At 41.3% G+C, this 22,953-nt stretch overlaps 1 protein-coding gene across 1 annotated transcript; it reads left to right on the forward strand.

The window, feature by feature from the left end:
- Positions 1-483: 483 nt before the first annotated feature.
- Positions 484-22,680, forward strand: cttnbp2nlb (CTTNBP2 N-terminal like b). The gene is made up of 5 exons (XM_042492126.2): positions 484-621; positions 5,315-5,422; positions 16,909-17,160; positions 17,664-17,771; positions 19,289-22,680. The coding sequence occupies exons 1-5, from the start codon at positions 616-618 to the stop codon at positions 20,579-20,581; spliced, it is 1,767 nt and encodes a 588-aa protein (XP_042348060.2). The 5' UTR covers positions 484-615; the 3' UTR covers positions 20,582-22,680.
- The last annotated feature ends 273 nt before the right edge of the window (positions 22,681-22,953 follow it).

Genomic DNA, 22,953 nt, shown 5'->3' on the forward strand with positions numbered 1-22,953 from the left:
GTTACACAGCAGAAACATTAGGTTGCAATAATGTCGTTTGGCCATTAGGGGGCGGTTAAAATCAATGAGAGACAATACAATCCCTCATCCACGCGAGGCGTCAATTTTGGGGGATTTTAAAGAAATAGTTAGCTCTATGAGTTCTAGAGGTAGGTATACCTGTATACGAGGGGGGGAAATAATCAAATTCATATTTTACTGCAGTTTCTAGATTACAGAAATCACAGTTGGAGTGCACTGATTCACTTCAGATTTAGAAACTACTATCATTATTTGTAAAATTACACCTGTTGTGTGCCATCATAAGCCCAAATCCTCAAACATTTTAGAAAAAGATCACACTAGGACACAGAAATCAACACTGGACGTCCGAAACAAAGAGGTTTATCCCACAGAACTGGGAACGCCCTAACCCCCGCCCCCAGCGAAACGCTCGGCAGCTATTGGTCAGATTGTTGCACTACGCCCCTTTGATTGGCTGGCGGCCTCGTCACTGCACGTCTGTTGTTCACAGTCGCCTCAGAGCGCCTGTGACAGAGGGCTGCTTTGATTCATGCTGTTGTGGTGCCTCCTTGTTGGATTTGGAGAACAATTAATGCGGCCAGAAAGGAGCGCATGAAGGTATGTCTGTGTTTTATTTGCTGCATGGTTTCCAGGAATTAAGCGTCCAATTTGGTCGGGCGTCTTCAGTCAGAAAGCAAAACGCAAAAAGTCCATAGACAGGTTTCTGACCCAACCTGATATCTGCTCGTGCTGTGTGGTGCTTTGCTATTTCTGGTCAGCGTAAGTGAAACTTTGCCGCCGTAAATTATGTAGGACTTGTGTGCTTAACAATTATGCTAAAAACACATTTAGATAGAAAATAAGAGTAACAATCGCCGGGAAGCAGCTGGTCTCGTGTTGAGTTCATTTTCAGGCTAATGGGCGTGAGTACTCCAGTTAATATTGATGCAGTAGGCTATTGATTATACGATTATCACTCCAGGCAATCTATATAGGAAATGGCTAATTTGGTGTTTCTGGGATGTCTGTGACACTTACCAGTTGAAGTAAATGTTGCCAACACGGAATATAATGACAATCCCTTGTGTTAGACAAAGGCCCAGGACGGCAGGTGGATCCTCTGCTGTTCCTGAGCAACCACTGCGATCATTTTATTGCTTTGAACACACTGAACCATCACAGATCCTCCCTGGTTACAAGGGATGTCCTGATCAAGTTGGTTTTTTTTTGCTCCCGATCATTTGATATTAATATCTGCCGATACAGAGTTCCGATCTGATAGGCTACTTGTATTTACCTGGATAATACAGCTGCACAATGCACACTTAAAGCATTTTAAAGTTATAAAAATGAATCCACTGTTTATGCTTGACAGCTTATTATCTCTGCAATGCAATACAAGAAAGAAAATGTCTAAGGGTTTTTATTTCATTTTTGCAAAATAACAAAGTAAACAAAAAACAAAACAATAAAAGGCTCTTTTCCATTTAGTGCAGCATTTAAAAAAATAAAATAAAAATCCACATAGGTTTAAGAAACTAAACGTGTCTTCAAAAACTCAAATGTTCATATTATAGCATTGTAATAAAAGTACAGCAGCACAGAACACTCTCAATTATAAGTAATATAATCACAATTCCACCTCAAAGTAATGATAGCTAAACTTTAACACTCTCAGTCACAACAGATAAAAATTGGTGACAATGCCACTTATCATAGCATTATAATAAAGAAAGTTCATTACAAATGAACAACAAAAATTTCAATTCCACTTAAAGTGGTGTAGCAGCTTAAGTTTAACTTTTTTTTTTTAATGAATTTTTTAATGAATATCTGCCGCAAATTGTGCTTTCCGTGTTTGACACCTGTGTGATAGCCGACATAAACAAAGGATTGGGCCGGACGTGTGGTCAAAATAAATGATCCCAATCAATAGGCCCAGTACTGAACCTTCCAATTCAATCGGGAAATGCCTACTGGTTATTGAGACAGGATGAGTGAAGTTTAACCCAGACTTGGTTTGGTATCTGAGATTGACGACTGGAAAGAAAAAAGGACAAGAAAACAGTGAGTATGAATGAACACAAGCATGGAGGCATTTTTGACACTCACCAGACTAGTGTTGCCAAATAAGATGTAATGCAGTTCTGTATAGACTTGTTAATCAGACATGATAATCATTTGCTGATTTGCATAAATGTACCATCTCATGACAAGATTGTTCAAGGGATGGTTCTGCTTTTTTTGAAGTAAGGTTCTAAGAGGAAGCTATCCAACGCAAGTGCTTTACCCACAGTAGCTGGTGGTTGGCATGTCCTCAGTTTGGGGAAGCAGACTGGAGTCAGCAATATACTGCTGTGGATAAAGTCAGCAATAAAACGTGTTTTAACCAACAAAAAGAAAAGTCCCACCTAAAAAAATCAATATTAGTTTAAGTGTGTGCTATATTGATGGTATTTTCACTGCTTTACCTTAATGCCAGACAGTGATTTCTGACAGGGAAATAAAGCAGTTATATAAATTTCTTCAAAGCCAGACTCCATTGAAAAAAAAAAAAGAAATTTAACATCGCTTATCACAAGACTTGCTGGTGTATGGCTTCACTGATCGGTTATGTTTTTTGTGTCATTGTGTAACTTTGGTGTTAAAAGGGGTTAGTGCACATTCATCAAAGTCACAAAAATAACACAAAATATATAACTGATTAAGGGAGCAATAGATCAGCAGCTCTTCTGTTATTCTGTTATAGATTTTTTAGGTGGGACTTTTTCAGTGGCTAATATAGGCTATGATTTGCTACTGACCACAGTCCACGGCAATGCAATGCAATTGAGAAGCCCAATAATGAGTCCGAAAACCTGGACATGAATCAAGATTTTAGCAGTTTAAGTTCCCTCGTTAAGTTCCCAAGTCAGTGGGTTTTTTGGATGGGTTTTTGGTGAAAAGCTGCAGTTAAGGTCTTATGGTTAAGTTTTCTTCTACAACAGAAAATGCATCTGTAATACACCTCTCATGAATTTTGAAGCTTCTATGCATCTTAATAAAAACAGTGGCTAACAAGTGGCTAAATGAGACTACAGGACGTCATTACGCTGAACCCTGCTGAACACAGCTTTACAGCCTCACAGTGGTGGCAACACGGCCGTAGTGTAGTTTTTGTTCACCTAGCAATAGCTTTTTACTTCTGGCAATTGTATTTATGCTTTAAAAAACCTGAAAGCGGTGTTCATTTGCGAAAATTATCTTGCTGAACAAAACGTGTAAGTATCATAAATGTGTGTTTGCCAAAGAGCCCATTTTCTGTAGTAATCAAAAATCCAATTTGAAATCCTTCAGGCTTTTTTATGAGGGAACCAGGGCGAAGTTAGTTTACAGAAAAACATCATCCATTGAGCACTTCTTGCATCGCATAGCTTCCATTTCTGCACTCCTGCCACTTCTGGGGTCATAACTATACTATACACTGACTATGGATACAACCTCACTGCAAAAAAAATACTATTCCTTTAAGATATAGTCCAGTTATTAGTTAATCACAAAGCCAAATGGCAACACTGCCATTTGAAACCATGCAGGCTACAGATCGGGATTCAGGGAGTTATTCTTGAGGGATGCTTCCCATGGTGAGGGCATTCCTGGAATGCTGGGATGATTTTCCATGGAAGCTAATTTACAGATATCGGGTGACACATGGTGAGTTTTGCCTACATTAACAGCCAGCAGCTCAAATACACACTAATATCTAACTTATAAGCGTGTGTGTGTGTGTTAGTGTGTGGTATGTGGCCACAAGGTAATAGCCATAAATGACTACTGACTCACACTTTGTTGCTTTGCTGTAAATGTGTGGTGAGCCACAGACTGCACCGAGGAATGTGGACGCTGCTGCAAGAACGTAAACAGGACAGTTGAGATTCAACCTTCGGTGGTAGTGAAGAGGAGAGGAGAGGTTTGTTTGTTGTAATGCAGACGCTGGGTGACAAATGCAAGAAAAATAGCAGGACAACTGAATAAAGAAACATATCAAATGCAAACTGAATGGTTTGATGAACATGAAAATGATAAGAATCAGATGCAGATTGTATCTGAATTGAACACCTATAGATTTTAAACCCACATAATAGACAGTTTTGCATCATCAAAGATACAATCCTCTGCTGGAGTTGTTCTGGCAGCCATGGTCAGACAATGAGACAATGGGCTCCTGGGCACAAATAAAGAAAGGCTCCACAACCCCTCCTACACACAGAGTGGCCGAGGAATGATGGAGACTGAAGAACGGGAAGTGGGCATGTTTATGATGATGTAGCTGGTTACTGGTCAGTGGGTGCCAGCCTATTGAGAGCAGAATTAACAGAAACTGACATCCTTGGTGTCTTTGCCATTTCTTTGCATCTCTGTGTGGTCTTTTTGAGTATCTTGGTTGGTAATTTGGGCATGGTAAGCCTGTTTAGTTATCCATTTATGCTGACAGCCCATCACCAAAGTCATTTATATGTGGATTTTTATCTCGCATATTGTACAGCATACTGTGAACTCATAAGGCATCTTGCACTGAGCTTTGTGATCCGAAGTCAGTTTACTGAGAAAGAGAGAGAGAATGATGCAAAGTGTAAGAGAAAGACTGATTATTACAGCTGCTGTTATCTGACTTCCCAGCATACACACACCTTGTCAAACACATAATCAACACTCTGAGGAGCAGCCGCACCATTATAAGGCACTGATAATACCCTAAAAGCAACTTCACCAAAGATGAAGTCACAGCGTTTTGTCATTCTCTCAGTTTTAAGGATGATGTCAGCTGTTTGAAGTGCGATATGTCTGGACCCTATGACTACCTATGACCTAGCTGGTGATTCACAGGATACAGTGGATGTGGAGCGGGATGGCTAATACCTATAGTGTGTGCCAAATAAGATGTTTTGAATGATCACATTTGCCTAATGTTGTGTTCATGTTCGTGTTATTTGGAGCACACTGAATCTTCACAGTGTGGACCAAATAGAGCAAACAACTGTCCTTAGTCCCTTAGCAACTTAACATGCAGATATGCTAACGACTTCCTGTTTATAACCCTGAGCACAACCCAGTGAGGCCACAGATGGGACCCCAAGTCCCATCCTATGTCAGCTCTGTGCCACTCACTGACAAAATGCACCCAGACAAGCCAATACTAAGTGCTATGCTACACATCAATCCATTTATAACAGGAGGATTTTAAGCTCATTTGCTGCTTTTATGTAATAAAAGATAACCAGTAAGAAATATCTCTGTCTCCTATTCCCCCTCACTTGCTCTGTCTCCTCAGGATGAGAAGATGAATGTGGAGGCTCTAAGCAGAGCAGAGCTACTGACTCTCCTCAGTGTCCTGGAGGGAGAGCTTGAGGCCCAGGATGTGGTCATACATGCCCTGAGGGTGAGTTGGTGACTACATCTGATACCCACAAATCCCCTTGTGACACACAACAGAACACCACACATACATTTTGTAGCACATATAACTGAGAAATAATATTGTTAAATCAGCTCAAACTGAGTGTACGTCCATTTTTTTGTATGCCTGCTACCACAGACGTCCAAGAGTATAGAAGTGGATAGAGAGAGAGAAGCGCCCCTTTCTCTCTGTCTCAAAGACAGGCCAAACTCAGATCTAACAGTACAACTAGACGCTGCTGACCAAATAAAAACCAAGATTCTTCGACTGTATTATTGCCAATCTCTCATCTAAAAAACATTCAGAAACACATTTTAGTGCTCTGTTTGGCTGTGATACAAGAACAGTAAGTGGGCGCCATACTCTTTCTGGTACCGTAAAAACGAAGGCAAAAAAAATCTGAGATCAAAGGGTACAACAGGGACAAACATGTGAAAATTATCATATATTTGAACAATAATTTTGTAACAGCATTGCCTATTTCTCACCTAAAATATTTTCAGAAACATACTGTTCAGCTGTACTTTGAGATCATTTGTTACCAGCAGGCCCCCATATTGTTTCCTGTAGAAAAAACGAATAGCTGCAGAAGGCGGAGCTATGTGAGCCATGCACTAGCTACATGACTCACCCTCCATAACCTGCATGTAAGTCCACCATCAGCCCTCTTTGCTCCGTGGTTGGGAAGTTGAATCCCTGAAGAAAATGCTTACTTAGTGTGTAGCTACGTAATGTGGTTATGGCTAGAAAAATAGAAGAGAGTAACAGGAAGGGTTTTATCTACTGTAGTGTTTTACAGGGGGAATCGTGTTTTTATGTAACATATTATAAAGAAGATTTTTGCAACGTTTGGCCCTATTTATTTACTAGAATGTCACATTGTAGCAGGGTTCAGATAACTGTCTGTTGGTGGGTTTGTCTTGTGCTGTTGGTAGGCACAGTTTTTTGGGACTTGTCGTGTACGCAACAAACTGAATGTGTCTGCATCACTACGTATCTCATATGAACAGCCAAGCTCGTGTTATATCAGTCAACAGTGAGAGCGATTATTGGTCTTATATAGCGCAGTGAAGTCTGGTAGTTGTAGGTTTTCTACTTCTTGAGCGAATGCAAATGCCATGGCCCTTTTCCCATTTTCTGGTCATATAGCACCAGTTTCAAAGTATTTGTGTCTTTCTTCTGCATAGACAGCCAAGTTTTGTGAACAGACCATCTGACCATCAGTGAAATACTTATTTAAATAATACATGCTCGTTGCTCGGACGCTTAAATTAACCTGTTTCAGCATTACACCCCCAAAAAAGAATGTGAACTAGAAGGGAGGGGGTATGTAAACAGGAAACAAAGGAAACAGAGCTAGTAAAGACAATGGCACAGGAGTCATTCTGGTTTCCCAGGCCAGCACCAACATTATTACTGGTCAGACCAGTTGAAATCTGTGTTTCTCGTCTTTACTTTTTTCTTTTATTTTAAGATCTAGTCAGACCTGAATATGTCCACATTGTGTCTAGACCCAGTTCAGACAGACTGCAGTTCATACCTGGTGTTTGTCAAATGTGTCCTTAGTAACTATTTGTGCTCACAGTTGTTGTAATCTGGGAAACTCCCGTTGCTGCTGAGCAGAAACAAAGTTTTGGTGGCTGTTTGGCACTCTGCCTCAGTTACACACATTAGATCCTTGTGAGAGTTGTTTGGCTCTTGGAAAACCAGCTGTATCCAACTGTGTTTTAAACACTAAATGGACAACGGAGACACCATAGCAGTCTGTCAAGGCAGTCGAAGACAAATTTGCATTAATGCGAAGTGCATCGCAGACAAGCCTTGAATATTTTAAGCTACATTGTCCACTTGGACAGCTTGAATCAGCCATGAGCACATTGTGAACAGCATCCCAGAGATTTTCCAACATCAACCTTAAATCCTCAGTTCTGTGCAGCTCATTCATTCATATTCAAGTGAAAGAGCATAGCCTTCCTTCAGCTACAATGCCTCGCAGTGTTTAAGTCTTGTCTGATTGGCTCTCTCCGTGCCCGCGGCTGCTTTTCACACTCATGACCACAGCAGCTGCTCCATGCTTGGATGAAGCTCCTCAGATCCTGAATGCTTGAATCATTGTCTGAAACAGTGATTGGGGTTGAGATGAGGACAAGTAGCAGCCATGACTGTTTTGTTCTAATAAACAGGCCTTGATAGTGAAGATCATCTAGCAAGAAAGCAAAGCTGCAATCATGAGAGAATTTCAGTGTCAGAGCCTGAGGGGAAACCAATGTAACCGCACCAGCTCAGCGACATCGTAGGTGGCAGTTGTCCAGATCCAGAGTTGTAATCTAAATAAGTTACTCCAGTACAGTACATACGTGTTTTTGAGAACCTGTACTCTACTTGAGCTTTTCTATTTCTGTAAACTTTCACTTTTACCCCACATTTCCTAAATAAAATGTATTCTTTTACTCCACTTCTCTCCCCCAAAGCATTGTAGTTACTTTCTACAAAAGACAGGAGGGGAGGGAAGACAGGAGGAGGGGATGAACAGACAAATAAAAAAGAATGGATTTCTTTAACCCTTCGTTACCTGAGCAAAGTGGCTTAATTTTTGTCAAAAGCATGGGAGGAAGGCAATGAGCAGTTGAAGAAGTGACCCAGAAATAAGTGAGACATTAGTAAAAAACAAAAACCAAAAACAAAATAATGATCTTAAAAAAAAGCAAAAAAAAAAAAAGGAAAGTTAAAAACAAACAAAAAAAAAAGAAATGACCTAAACAAATGCCAGAAATGATTATAAATCTGTAAGGTAGTTGTAAATATATAATTATAAAATAATAAAATAAAATACTGGCCCCAGTAGTTGGCCAGGCTGATAATCTGTTGAGCCTTAGTGAAAGGCATGTGAACGCAACACAAAGAAAGCAACATTGACCAGATCTGAAAGGGTTAAATCCTTCAAGTCTTAAAAAAGACCTTGTTTTTTTTCAAGTGTATTACAGGCCCTGTTTTTAAGGCGGTGTATGTTACCAAGTATTGTCAAAGTTCTCAAAATTCTGGGCCGCTTTCTCTTTTATTAACAGCATTTACTTGTACTTTTACTTTCAATCCTTAATTCCATTAAATATTATAAAATTACTTTTAATACTGAAGTACAGTAAATATCAGATACTTTAAGACTTTTACAAAAGTAATATTCTAATAAGTGAGTTAAATTTCTACCAAAGTCATTTGCTGGTACGATATCTGTACTTTTACTCAATTAAAGGCTTTCAGGTACTTCATTCACTACTGTCCAGATCTGATGCACGCAGGGTTTGCCCCAAACTTGACACACAAAGTCATTCCCCTCAGGGCAAAGTCGCCTTGCTGTCTGTACTTATTCCTTTTCCCGTATCTCCATCTATACTGCTTTTTTTTCCTCTTCCTCCTTCTCTCATCTCTCTTCCTCACACACAGTCACATTACGGGGGGTCTTTCATGTTTGACCATGACCCATGTCCTGTCTGCCCACTCACTCACACACACACACACACACACACACACACACACACACACACACACACACACACACACACACACACACGCCACAGTGGTCTCTGGTGGGCCAGTTAGAGGCTGCAGTGTTTATTGTGGAAAGGATGTACAGAGTTGTAGGCTCAAATCACTGACTTCCCTCGTTCCCACTGGGGGCCTGTAGACCAGTTTTACTTAGTGGTCCGCATTAAGGCAGACTGTGTATAGACATGTGGCTGCAGCGGGCAGCATCAGGTACTGATTGATAGTGGGCCAATGTGTCTAATATTGAGCTTTGTGTCTGTGCATTGATTTGGCACCCAGGAACTCAGTGTTCTGCTTGTCTGTCTTTGTCGTTTTTCATTTTCCCCACTGTGATTGTTTTCCGTGGATCCTGATGTACCACAGTGTTTTTCTCTAGCTGTCCTCTCACTGTTGTCAACCCACGTGCTGCATTAATTAAACTGTGTGTCAATATTGATTAGGAAAGTTTATTTAAATAGCAGCATTTAGACAAAAGGTAATACAACGTGCCTTACAGGGACATAGAAATACATGACAAACAATACATTAAGAGAACATTTAAATTATATTCAAAAGCTACAGTGAACAATAATGTTTTAGGTAAGGATGTCCTCATCAAGTTTTTTTTGCCCCCGATCCTGAACCAAGCCGTTTGATATTAAGTATCTGCTGATATGTGAGGACGGTTGAGAAAGGTAGAGGAGGCTCTTGAATCCTTGCCACTTCTTAAATATTTCCTCCTCTCAGCAGCAAGTACTTGGGATGCCTGTAGATTGCTAGGGACAACCACATTCAGGGGCCTTTTTAACCCTTCCTTCACCCGAAACCCCTAAAAACTTAGAATCGTATTGTGCTTACTTGTAAGTTGGCGTCATCTTTGGGAAATGTCTCTACAGTTTCTTGACTGTACTGCTTTTAACTCTCATCACTAAGGAAACAGATAAGCAGTTTTACTAGAGGGAAGATTCCTGAGAACGTGACACCAGAAACAGGTCCTGCATTCCAGCAGGAGTGGCGCATCTATTGAGTTTATGATTGTCTATATCTGTAAGGAAACTAATGCTATTATTATCCTCTTTCAGTCGGGTGATCATGGCGTAAATCCAGCACAGGGCAAATTCTCAGTAGCTCAAAGGAATGTCTGTTAAAGATATGAAAACAAACCCGCACCTGCCCTTTAAATCCTCAGCTCTAAAGTCAGCCCTTGATTGTTCTTGTATACTTTTGAGACACTACGTAAATACAGCGGGAGACTAACTTGTGACATATTTCTCAGGTCTGATTCAGCTTTTTGTTTAACACTTTGTGGTATTGAGTCAGTGTGGCTGGGAAACAAATATTGCTGCTTGACAATGGATTGAACTGTTTTTGTTAACCCAGGCAAGTGTGGTAACAACGTTGCAGTCATGCTCAGTAGAGCCTGTTTTGTTTTCCATATGATGTCATATCCTGTAATCCTAAAATGCTTTGTCTATTTTTACAAGATGACGTCTTTTCCCGGCTCCATAAAACAATAGGGCCAGGCCAGAATGTGCTATTCTGATAAGATTGTATATTCTGCTCCTCTAAAAGAATCACTGCCCAATTTGGTCATGTTATCAAGATTGTCAAGGGGAAAATGCGATAAAAAAGAACAGAAATTACACAGAGAGTGCCCTTAAAAGCAAACCTAATATAAGTCTGTAATGCAGACTGGTCAGTGATGTCAGGGAAGTGCTTCCATATCAACGGCCCGAGGCCCGAGAGAGTGAAGCTCCCTGACCTGAAAATGCAGAGATGACATCAAAGTGACTGATCTTACCTTACTTTTATGATTAAAAACAGGTTTGCTGTAAAATCTTACAAGTTGATCAATACTATCTTGGAAACCGTGAAAGACAAAGGAATGTATAACTATTAATCTTAATTTATGTTTATCTAATTGTTAAATTTTTTTCCTACATCTTAAAATGTAGCTGTATTTTGTTAATTTTGTGAAGGTGTTGCAACTTTAAAATGAAAAGTGAAATTACCTTCTTCTGTCTAGTGGTTAGCAACTTCAGCAGTGAATGTGTGTGTGTGTGTGTACTATATATATATATATATATATATATATATATATATATATATATGTATATGTGTGTGTGTAAAAAAAATTTGATCATATATCATATTTTTATATATAAAAAAATGAAGTTGCACCTCAGCCTTCCCCTTACTCTGCTAAATAAAGTACAGTCCCTTAAAATGCTTTTTAATGGCAGCCTTTCTTTACTAGACCCAGCTTGAAAATAAGGGACCGGACATATCTTTAATGGTCATGAGCTCCACCCTTTGCCTCTATTTGCACTAAACAAGATAGTATTTGCCTGTTACAGACGGAATAATGAGGATGAGATAAGAAAAATCACTGCTTTCTTAATGCAGTTTGTGCTTGTGTCGGGATTGGTACAATGTCTGAGTTTGATTTTTGACTCAAGAAATGCAGGAGCACTTCCTTGTTCCACCCTTATGACATGTTATGCCTCTCCAAAAGCACTGCCTGACCAAAGGGTGAGAGCACCTGCTCCTATGTTTCATCACTATTCACTGATGATAGCATCTGAGGCAGTTAAACATTACTTGGAAGTTGTCTCGTTGCACGGCCCATAAAGTAAAGTGAGGCTTTGTGTGGCGTCTCCTCAGTTATCTTAGTGCCATCTGTGGTTAATATGTGGGTGGGAGGTGTGGAGGATACGGCTTGAGCCTTAAGCACACACCTTAGCAGGCACTTCAAAAAGCACACACTTAAAATCTCATCTCTCTCTCCCTCTCTCTCTCTCTCTCTCTCTCTCTCTCTCTCTCTCTCTCTCTCTCTCTTTCTCATTCTCTCACTCTCCTCTCTCTCTTTCTCTCCAAAATTGCAGCCATTGTATTGGGGCCCCACATGTTGTGCTTCTAAATCTGGGGAAAAAAAAGCACTTTTCTGACCTAAGATGTACTTATTTCTTGAAAGCTTTGTCTCCCTCTCCCTCTCTCTCTGCTGTGATCTCTGTACTGTCTGTGTGAGACTCTATGTTCTGTTTTTTTAAATTGATATGGCTTGCCTTATGCGTAATGTATGCTCAATTTTGATTTGTAGTAAAATTCTTTGACTGTTTTTTAATTGGTCATTATTTTTGATCTATTTTAACAAAGCTGGCGATGATATAAATGATGCAGAGCAGAGTGTGCAAATGACTTATACTCACTGGTTACTCATTTCCAATACTGATTAACCTCAGAGGACATTCTGTCCAACCTCAGTGTTTTCTCAGTAAATGTAAATGAGAGCCCAAACCAGGTACTGCTATTGTTGTCAGTGCAACAGTACACCTGTGACAGTGTTCTCACATCACATAAAGGTGAGCTATGCCCATTTTCAAAATCACTGTGGTCTAGGACAGTCAAAAATGTTAGTAAACATGAAAAACTCTCTCCTAAATCTTAGAACTTGAGTGCTGAAACTCAATTTTTTGATGTCATCAAGTATAAAGTCTGAAGCTGCTTCACAGACAGTGAATTAGGAAACACGTTCTTGATGACACTGAGAGCACCCAGGGGAACTTCCTGAGTGTATGGGTACATTTTCTGTTTCAGAACTGAGAACACTGCAATGAAATAAAAATTATTTGATTATCCCCCCCAAAAAAAGAAAACAAATAAAATTCTGTAAGTCCACAAAATCAGGCTCTCAGTCATTGTCCAAGGAGTCGGCTCCAGACCTAATATCTAACGACATCACAAGTTTGAGATTTACTTCTCTGGTTTCTGGCTTTGAGAGAAAGTAGCTCATGTTCACAATTATTGATTGAACTCGCCAAGGCCATGGAAATAACATATTGGAATGATTAATTTGGTGTTCCCCTTTAATGAGAGTATGTGTAAGAGACGTCAGGACATAAGGCTCTTATAATAGTGAAATGTGAATTGGGGCACTTCTAGTGTCATACCCACAGATAATTATCACCCAACTCTCTGGCGCTAAAGGTTCTCTTTGAGACTCACAGCATCCTGAAAATTATTATTTTGGTTTTACAGCCTACAGTTGTCAAACAATTGCCTTTTAACTTGTTGTACAGTTCTTCTGCCTGCAAGTGGCCAAAATCAATTAATACAGCTTTAGGTAGGTACATGAGAATTTGGGCTCTCCCGAGACAATACTACATACTCTTATGCTATCAAAGTGTTATACAGATAATGATCATGTTGTCCTTATTGGCTGATTAGCTAGTCATTATTCCCCAGCAGCAGACTGTCACAGCAAACTCCATTTCTAGTGCTCAACCAGCCGGGATAGGATATGATATTATTTTTGACGGTAATTGTTTACATTTTCTTAACTGGTGACCTCTGAGCACACTGCTGAAATGTGGTCAGCGTAAAGAGCTGGTTTAATAGAAGAAGGCAAATGATTAAATTGAGTCTTCATTGATAAGTAATGCACGACAGGCAGGAGCTTTTATTTTGCCTGTCTCACTTTCCCATTTGCATTTGTGGAAGACTGTTCTGTAATTTCTTAATGCTCTAATGACCAGCACTAACAAAATGGGTCAGAGCCCGCTGTGTCTGTTTGAGTTTGCAGGCTCACCAGCTCTGTTAAATCAGATGTGACTGCCAGCGGACAGATACCTCTCACCTGCCAAGGCCTGTTATTCAGCACAGCTGACAAGTGGCCCATTGACTATATGTCCTTCTCCACTATTAAGTGGAGCAGAGTAGCTGTCCGCTTACCAGGGAGAAAAACTGCACTGCTAAAGTCTTACATCCTCATCCAACAAAACACTGAAGCCAGCGACATAAATCTGAACAGGATCCAACACCGGAGGGCCTGCAGCTGACCTACTGTCGTCTTTTGTTCTTGTTCTTTATTTAACATTTTAGCCTGTCCCTTTTTTTCTTTTTAGACAATTATCCAACACTGTGCTTCTCAAATTCAAATTTTTCAAATTTATATAGCTTTATTAGCTTGAACAGATATATGTTATTGTCAAAGCAGTTCCCAAAACAAAACAAAACAAACAACAAAAAGCCAAAAACATCATTTTTTATATTATCTTCACTTATTGTCTTCACTACTCTCTGTGGACAGAGCTGAGACAGCCTGTCTTCTCTGTCTGACTGTGTCGGCCAGTCTCCATGGCCAGTGTCTCTTGCACTGCACATTAATTTTAAATAAATTAACTCCTTTTGGGGTTTTATATTACAGAATAGAACTAAAAGATAACCTCATACACTAAATTAACAAAAGTAAAATGTTGGAGCATACCGATGCGTTGTCCGCTGTCCTCTTGTTGCTTGCACTGGACTCCTTAAGTTCCACAAAAGAAGCTTTTCATTTCTGACAGGTCTAGTCCTGCTGTCCTTTTGTCTCTGTGTGTCTAGTTGTTCTTCACCAGGAACACATATTTTTCCATAGCCCCCACTGCAAAGCTTCTGGATTTGAGATGTTACCCAGGAGACAGCCAGTTATGCTAAGACCCTACACAGCATGGTGTGCGGAAACACATCCCAGCTGCATGCTCATAGATGCACACGCATAAAAATGTATGCATGCATATGTGTTAATTCTCATTTTAACAGCAATTGCATTTTTTTTTATCCGCAGTGTGTTATTCACAAATAAGATTAAGGGCTAAACTGCACATTTGTAACTGGAGATATGCACCCAATTCCACTCTTGAGCTGCTGACTTCATTGTGTGACAGTCATTACAGAGGCTCTCCAAGGTAACAGGACTCCCTGGCTCTTTTCAGCTCACACAAGGACATGATTGTGCCTTGAGGCTTTAGGTAACTGACAGAGACAGAGAATTTCTCCAGGTTAAAAGCATCAGGTTGTCTTTCACACCTCATTACAGCTGCAGGTATGCATTAGAGGATACAAGCTGTTAAAGAAGGCAAGGCTCAAACAAGCTGCAGCACACGTTTCAATACCTGCACTGCATGACATTGATCGAGGAATTCTTACAAACTTAATGCAAATTACTTATTGATTATAAAACAGAGAATCAATAGCATGTAATATATTCCTTCCTATGACGTAGAAACATTTCTCATCGATAGTGAAACCAAAATTAGAGCTTTGCAGCAGCAAGGGTTTGCTTGTCGTGGCCTCTCATAAAGGAAGGCAAACTCTGTCATTATGATCAGAACTATCCCTAGAAAACCACAGGAGACCAGCTTCAAGGCTGGGACTGCTACATACACACACACACACACACACACACACACACACACACACACACACACACACACACACACACACGCGCACACACACACACACACACACACACACACACACACACACACACACACACACACACACCATCCAATCTCAGCCCAGCCCTTAATGGTCTGTTTGAACAGTTATTTAACTCAGGAAGCTGCAGTTTTGTCTCCAGCTAGATGAGGAAGCTTTATAGCTTTATTTCAAAGCCCAGCACACAAACACATGCACACAGCCTCAGGTAATCACACTGGCTTACACACACAAAAAAAGGGGGGGGTAAAACACAGGGGTAATACACACACACACTCATACATACTCTCACACATTGAAGCTTTTAATGTCAGACATTGAGACAGTGCATAAGAGTGAAGGCATGGAGACAGTGTCTTTGTTCAAGTCCCTGTAATCTCTTCACTGAGGGTCGCATTCTTTGTTCAGTCAGAGAAAGAGCCTCAAATACAACCTCCTTACTAATGCCCTCAGGGTGTGTGTGTGCGTGTGTGCGCTGCCACAGTCTGAGAGCGCGTGTGAGAAAAAGAGGCAAACAGAGAGGCGGAAGTTGAGAGAGGCATTTTTCTGAGAAATGATGAACAGGCAGAGGAATGCAGTGCCATGCATGTTTGGGCAGGGAGGCGAAGGGGGCCAGAGGACCGGGGTGTCTGATGATGACTGCATGGGGAGACAGCGACGGGTGTCTCGAGGGCACGTGGAGCAAACCCTGTGGCTTGTGCTTACGTCACTAGCAGCACCAGCTGACCCTGCATGCCTCCAGAACTTGAACATACTCACTGTATGTAGTTAATGAGACCTCCCGATGGTATATCAGGCTGACCGGAGAGAGGTCAACAAGGCTCTATCGCGTGTCACTTCATCGCTTGTCATTCCAGCCCGTTTCTCTCAAACAAGTCTGCATAGTGTATGATATATGAAAACTACTTTAGTTGCCTGCTTAATTTTCTCAGTTTTACAGTTCTTCAATTTTGCCTTTAAACAAGTGTGCGTTCACTTTTATTCAGTTATTGTGTTTTTGGTTTAAGCATCATCGAACCTCTTCATTAGAAACAGCTCTGTGTGTGTGTGTGTGTGTGTGTGTGTGTGTGTGTGCGCGCGTGTGTGTGTGTGTTTGATTTCATGGCTCGGTTCTTCACCCCTGCATCCCAGGGGAGGAGTTAACATCTGCCCCTGGTGGGGGTTGGACCGCTGCGCCTCACCTCTTTGTGTTTGGGTTGAGGGGAAAGACCATCTGCCTGTGCTCACACTGACAATAACATCACTTCACACAGATTTCCTGCACACATGGACACATACGCTCACTTCTGAGTCTATGTTCGATGATGATATGAAACATAGAAGTCAACCTCTTCGTACAGAATGTTTGTGATGTGTTACTTTGTGTTTTTCTTGGCGCTGACAGCTGGGCCTCATGTTATCTTCTTCACACATTTTTTCCTGCTCTGTAGTTTGAAAAAGAGACACCAACATATCACGTCCATATACTGACACACACAGACACACTGGTCATTTTTTTCTGCTCAATCGAGATTGAACATGTACACTGACATGTATTCATTGTTTTCCCCTGTAACCCACAGGTAGGCATTAAACACATACACAGCTCATGGGTAGATTTAATGATAACATTTAATGATAACAGCAGCTGTTATTGGAACAATCAAACAGTACCATTACATGCGTGCTACGTTTGTGTGTGTGTCCAGGCTCAGCACAGAGACGCTTTCGTCCAGGAGCGATATGGCCAGTATGATCTCAGCGATCCATTTCTGGCCCTGCAGCGGGACAGCGAGTCAGCGGAGCGCCAGAACACGCTCACCCAGCCTCACACACACCTGCAGGGCCGGGCGGTGGGCCCAAACCCTCTGGCTGTGCTTAAACTGGTTATGGCTCACTGCAAGCGGATGCAGGAGAGGATGATGGGACAGCTGGCTGCTGCAGAGAGCAGACACAGGAGGGTAAGTAATACAGTCGTGAACATGCATTCAGCGAGTTCTACAGCTCACCCGTCTTTATTTCAGATTTGCGTGTCTGGACGATGCAGCAAGCACCCAGCCAGTGTTACAGTGGGGCTCACACTTGTACAATAGGCTTGTTGTGTGTGTGAATGTATGCGTGTGTCTATTTGTCTCTGTGTGTCCCCTGCCGACTCGGCTTGGGGGAGTGAGGCAGACAGACAGCAGCCGCACCCAGTGCTTAGAGAGGGGATATAGAGCTTTATCACAGCAAAGCCCATAAACACTCAACGTGTAGACTGAGTCTCTGAGTGAGCTGTAGAGAATTTACTCAACTGTAAAAAACCTTGTAATGTAATAGAGGTTCTGCGATGTGGCTTATTGGTCAGGAAACTTCTCAGAAAGATAAATGAAAGTTTCTGAATTTTGTCAAATTCATGCGCTAAATCCTGCAACAAGAATCCTGTCTGCATGTGACGTGATTTCATTGTTCCGTTGTTTGATAGATGATAGCTGATCTGGAGGAGGAGAAACGACGGCGTGCCCAGGAGTCTGCGCACAGCGATGATTTCACCTTCATGCTGCAGACAGAAAGAGACAAACTGCTGCTGCAGGTATGAGTGACGTCTAAAAGATAGAAAGTGTGCATGTGCTGTTGCACTGTGTGTATGTAGGTTTGGTAAGTTGGTAGAAGACCACAGTTCTCGCTTGCTGATGGACGAGCACATCTGGTGGAAGAGATATTTCTGTTTCCCTTTCCCTCCCTGCGCTCCTCCTCTTTCCCGCTCCTCTGCCTGTCTGCACAGTGTCCTCCTTCACAGTGGCAGTTGTGATTTAAAACCAAGCGACTGAGCAGGAAAGCATCGGTGCACTTCCATTGTGTAACTCGGTAGGGTGGAGAGGGTTTGGCCTGTTGAAAGTACAGACACACACAGGCAGCCGTATGCACAAGCACAGGGCTGTTCCATAGGAAACAGAGGAGGAAGAGACCATTGTTTAGTTGTCCAACAGCCATGTGGCTTTATGGCCTCAGGAAATCTGAGATAATGGATGTCCATGTCTAATGCAAGGTCAGCTGGTGCGCACACACACGCACTGTGAACACACACAATCTGCCACTATACAAAGTTTGCAAAGGGTCTTATGTAAGAAAGAGTTCCTGAGTGTCTCTCAGTCTTCCTCAGGCTTTCCTGCCGCTGTTGTTTTTCTGTACACTAATCACACACACTAGATTGTATTTCATCACCTCCCATTTCCACATGTTACTCATCAAAGGTTTAAAGCTGCAGGGTCACTGTCCGATGACCTCATGGCAAACTGAACTTTCCATAATGTGCCTAGCAAGCAAATAATTATTTAACCCTTTCAATCCTGGATCAACATCACCTTTCTTTTGCTGTGTATTTAAAGTATTTAAACCTTCGAAATCTGGTTTTATTTCTTTTTTTAAAAATGGGAAAAAAGGCAGTGAGCAACTTGGCAAGAACTGCTCCGCCAGATGCAAGAAACTAGAAGATAAGGAAAATTATTTTAGGAGAAGCCAGGGAAAAATGCTAGAAAGATATTTATAATTATTCTAATTATATATCTATCTAAATTATTTTGCATCATTATTAGTATTTTTAAGCACATGTTTCAGGTCATTCCCTTGTTTATTTTGTTTGTTTTTGCTTTTACTTAGGTTTTACTTTCTTTTTCTTTTTTTTCAAATTTTCAGGTAATTTTTAGATTTTTTTGGGGTCATTGCCTCTTAAGTTGCTTTTTGCCTTTTGTCTCAAACTTTTATCTGCTTTTCTCTCTGTCTCCTCTGACTCTGAGATGACACATATTGTAGTAGATGTGGATAAGCAGATGGAAAGTGCCAGAGAAACAGGAATTGAGCCCCAAAAAATATAGAATACATATTTTATACCACTTAATCTGTTCAAAATGAGCTATTTAAATGGAAGAAGGAGTGACTAAAGCCACTATCATGAATGCTACTGGAAAAACAATTGTATTTTTTAAAAAAAGGTAAAGTTTCTTATCCTGTGTTGGATCTCAAGTAGCAAAGCGGTGTTCTTTTGCCTCCTTGTGGTCAAACGTAGAAAAGCTGCCTCGCCTTGACTTGTATCTCTCCCTCTCTTTCTAGTTGGAAGTGGAGCGTGCAACAGTGGTCAAGTTAGAGAAGGAACAAGCACAGGCAGTGAGCCAGGTGGAGGAGTCACTGTCCCAGCAGCAACAGCTCTCCTCAAATCTGACTCTGGAGCTCCAGAGAGCCAGCAGCCAGGCACAGGAGGAGGCTCAGAGGGTCTCTCAACTTCGCACTTTGCTCCAGGAGGAGACCAGTGCCCTGGAGAAGCTCCGGGGGGTTCTTGAAGATGAGAAGAGCAGGGCAGCTCAGCTAGAGGCCAGATCTGAGAGGCAGCTGGTGGAGTTTGACACAGAAAGAGAGCAGATGAAAGCCAGGATCAGCAAAGAGGAGGAGAGGAGCAGGGAGCTTGAGAGACAGCTGGAGGAGCTAAGGAAGAGGTTGGCAAAAACTGGGGGATGTAAAGAAGAGGTAAAGGAGGCTGCGACAGAGGGGAAAGCATCAGTTTCCAAGAATATGGTGGTGTCCACCTCTGTTCAGACAGAGCCTGATGGAAAGGTAACTGTCACTCCGAAATCGTCCTCACAGTCAAAGATCAACGGCCATCATAAAGAGACAGAGCCGACACAGGAGGGGAGAGGAGCAGAAAATGGAGGGGTGATAGAGAATGGGGGAGGAGCACTTTTGCATTCCCCTCTTCACCCTCATCCTCACCCTCACTCTCCCTCCAGCACAGCCTCCTCTTCCCTCTCGTCTTCCCCCATTTCCTCCCCTGTTCTTGCCAAGCGTTTGGGCAGCCCAGGCTTCCATCAGTCCTCCTACCAGGCCGGTGTCAACCAGCGATTCCAGGCTGCAAGACACAAGTTCCAGAGCCAGGCGGAGCTGGAGCAGCAGCAGCATGGTGGCCCTCTTTCCCCCCGGGACCTCTCCCCCACCACCTCTTCCATCCCTCCCCCACTGGAGCACAGCTCAGCTAAGCAGTTGGCCCGCAACACTGTCACTCAGGTGTTGTCCCGCTTCACCAGCCAGCAGGCTGGCGTCAAGCTGGCGCCAATCAGCAGCTCTCCGTTCGGTACAGACTACCGTAACCTAGCAGCATCTCCTCCTGGGGGGAGATCGCCTTCGTCAGGGCCTCTATCACCGGGCATCCGCTCCCCCCTCACTCCTCGCTCAGAGAGGATGCACCCTCCTCCGATCCCTCCCAAGAGGCCAGGCATGAGTCCGACTCCGGGCTCCCCAAATCACTCTGCTCGGACCAGCCTCTTCCCAGAGCTGACGGGGAACTGTGGACACAACAACAGTGGGCAGGAAGGGGCCAAGGAGCCAGACCTGGTTTTATCGTCCAGCAGCTAACAGCCAGATCAACAAACTCACCCCTAAATGGAGAACCCCAGTAATGAGTCCTAAAACCCCGAAATCTGATAGCAGTTTAGCATCTCCGGTTCCCTCCAGAGAAATGTCGTCCCTGGGGCGCTCTAAAAGTCAGGCTTAAATCAGCAGTTACTGTAGTGTACTGTACTGTGGCTTTATAGTTCACATAATCATTTGTAAAGACACTTCAAAGCTGGACTGGTTCAAACAGATGTATGTGAGAGTTTGCACCCCTACCTCCATATCACAACCTGAGAAACAATCGCAAAAAAATATTTGAAATAAAATACAGCACGTTACGATTTTTTAAAATTGAATTTAATATTTCTATTAACATTCCTGTCTTTATTCCTTTTGTATGTTTTAAGTTCTAGAATGAAAATATTTATGTTCTCTCCCACTTTAACCCTGTCTTAAGGGTGTTTAGAAATCATATATACTGTATATAAAGAAACCTAGCTAAAGACCTGTTTGGTTTTGATGAAAGAAATGTTCACAGGATTTCATAGTATAGTACACCAATTCTTTTCTTTAATGCTCATATCGCCAATCCTGTTAACATACAAAAAAAGATGTATAGCGAATAGAAGGGCTAAAAAATATGGATGTAGAGTTTAGCAAATGTGTAGCTATCACTGTTTCACAATAAACTAGTGAGTAGTTTTTAAATGTTTTTACAATGACTCCTTCATGCAGTTCCTGTTTAAATGGCCCATGAAAACACAATTTTACTGTAAATAGTCAAAAGAATTCACCTCTGATTCTCTATGACAGAAACACTCCTTTTTTCTATTACACTTGCTATGAATACACTGAAACTTGTCTTGAAAAGAAAGAGCACACTTTGTACTATGTTACTGTAAGATACTGTATGTCCACTTTTTTTTTATTCAGGGAAGGTTCATTTCTGCTTTACCCAAATCAAGAAGGACTATGTGTCACGATTTTGTGATAACTCTTTGGGGATATTCCATCAGTGAACATAAGGAGGACTAAAGGTTTGCATTTTGCTACTGTAACTGTTTCTGTAGTACTGTACCTGTTAAATAATTCACATAGTATTGTGTCCTGTCCAAACAGTGCTACGCATCAGATGTTTGTTTTAGTTTTACCATGTTGTTGTCTGGCATTAAAGGGATAGTTAAGATTTATTGAAGTTGTATGAGGTACTTATCTGTAAACAGTATATTACATTCAGTAGATGTTAGTCGGCACGCCCCCAGCAGACTTAAGTATGACACAGAAGCTAAGCAATTTACTGCTGTGGATGGGGTTCAGCAACAAAATGCATTTTAGCCGCCTAAAAAAAGTCCCATCTAAAAACTATGTATCAGTTTAAGTACATGCTATGTTGGGCCTCATGCAAGAAACGTTATATGAACAAATTTTCTCTTATTTTTGCTCGTATCCATGATTTGTTCTTATTTGTTAGTACCTATTGTTTTTGCAGGATTCACCAATGTTTTCTTATTTTGGCTCTTCTCTTAGGCAAGAGGAAAAAAATGTATGACTGGTTGAAAGCACTCTTACCAAGTTAAAAGAAAGTCATCTTGTTTTCGCAATCTACAAAATGTTTGTCCAAAGCGAGGAAAAAAACTTTGAGGAACATTTTTTAAAAAATCATGAATATCATATAATCAAATTTAAGTAGTGTAAGTGACTGGATAATTACATCCCAGGGCTAAAGAAATACTACTATACTTGTTCCATTGATCCTACTAACTGAAATTTCAGTTACTTTGCATCCCTCTGCTGACCAGTGCTGGAATGTAACTGAGTAATTTACTCAAGTACTGTGCTTAAGTACAAATCTGAGGAACTTTTACAAGAGTATTTTTTTTATCTCATCCACTTTCCACTTTAACTGTACCTCACTTCAGAGAGAATTATTGTACATTTTACTTCACTACCATTAATAAGATTTCTGTGCACAAACCATATGAAAGTATACAAGTACAGCTAAAACAATCAATTAATTGGCAACATTTCATGGTTCCAGCTTCTCATGTATGTATGAGGACTTGCTGCTTTTCCTTTTAAGTATCGTAATTATTTTGATGAATTAAATGTATTCAAACCTTTTTGCACGTGAACTTCTTGTTTAATAAAGAAAGTAAATGTGACTTCAGGGAAATGTGCCGAAGTATCAAAAGTACTTCAACACATTTCCTTGAAATCCCATTTACTTTCTTTATGTTTATTTAACAAGAAGCCTACATCAATCCTTCTTCTTACAACATTTTTTGGTGTCATGTCTCCAATATCAGCCATGTGGCAACAGTCTTTATACACTGCATCAAACCTACATAGTGTTTAGGGGGCGTTACCCATGCTAACAGGTGACTTCTGATGAA

The sequence above is a fragment of the Plectropomus leopardus genome, chromosome 9 (assembly GCF_026936395.1).
Source record: "Plectropomus leopardus strain MGB_pleo_1.0 chromosome 9, ASM2693639v1, whole genome shotgun sequence".
Classification (NCBI taxonomy): domain Eukaryota; kingdom Metazoa; phylum Chordata; class Actinopteri; order Perciformes; family Serranidae; genus Plectropomus; species Plectropomus leopardus.

What these genes read in the sequence shown, in the direction of transcription:
- cttnbp2nlb (XM_042492126.2), top strand. An exon ending in TGGTCATACATGCCCTGAGG is followed by an intron (nt 5,423 to 16,908) that starts GTGAGTTGGTGA and finishes GTGTGTGTCCAG; the next exon opens with GCTCAGCACAGAGACGCTTT. An exon ending in GAGACAAACTGCTGCTGCAG is followed by an intron (nt 17,772 to 19,288) that starts GTATGAGTGACG and finishes CTCTCTTTCTAG; the next exon opens with TTGGAAGTGGAGCGTGCAAC.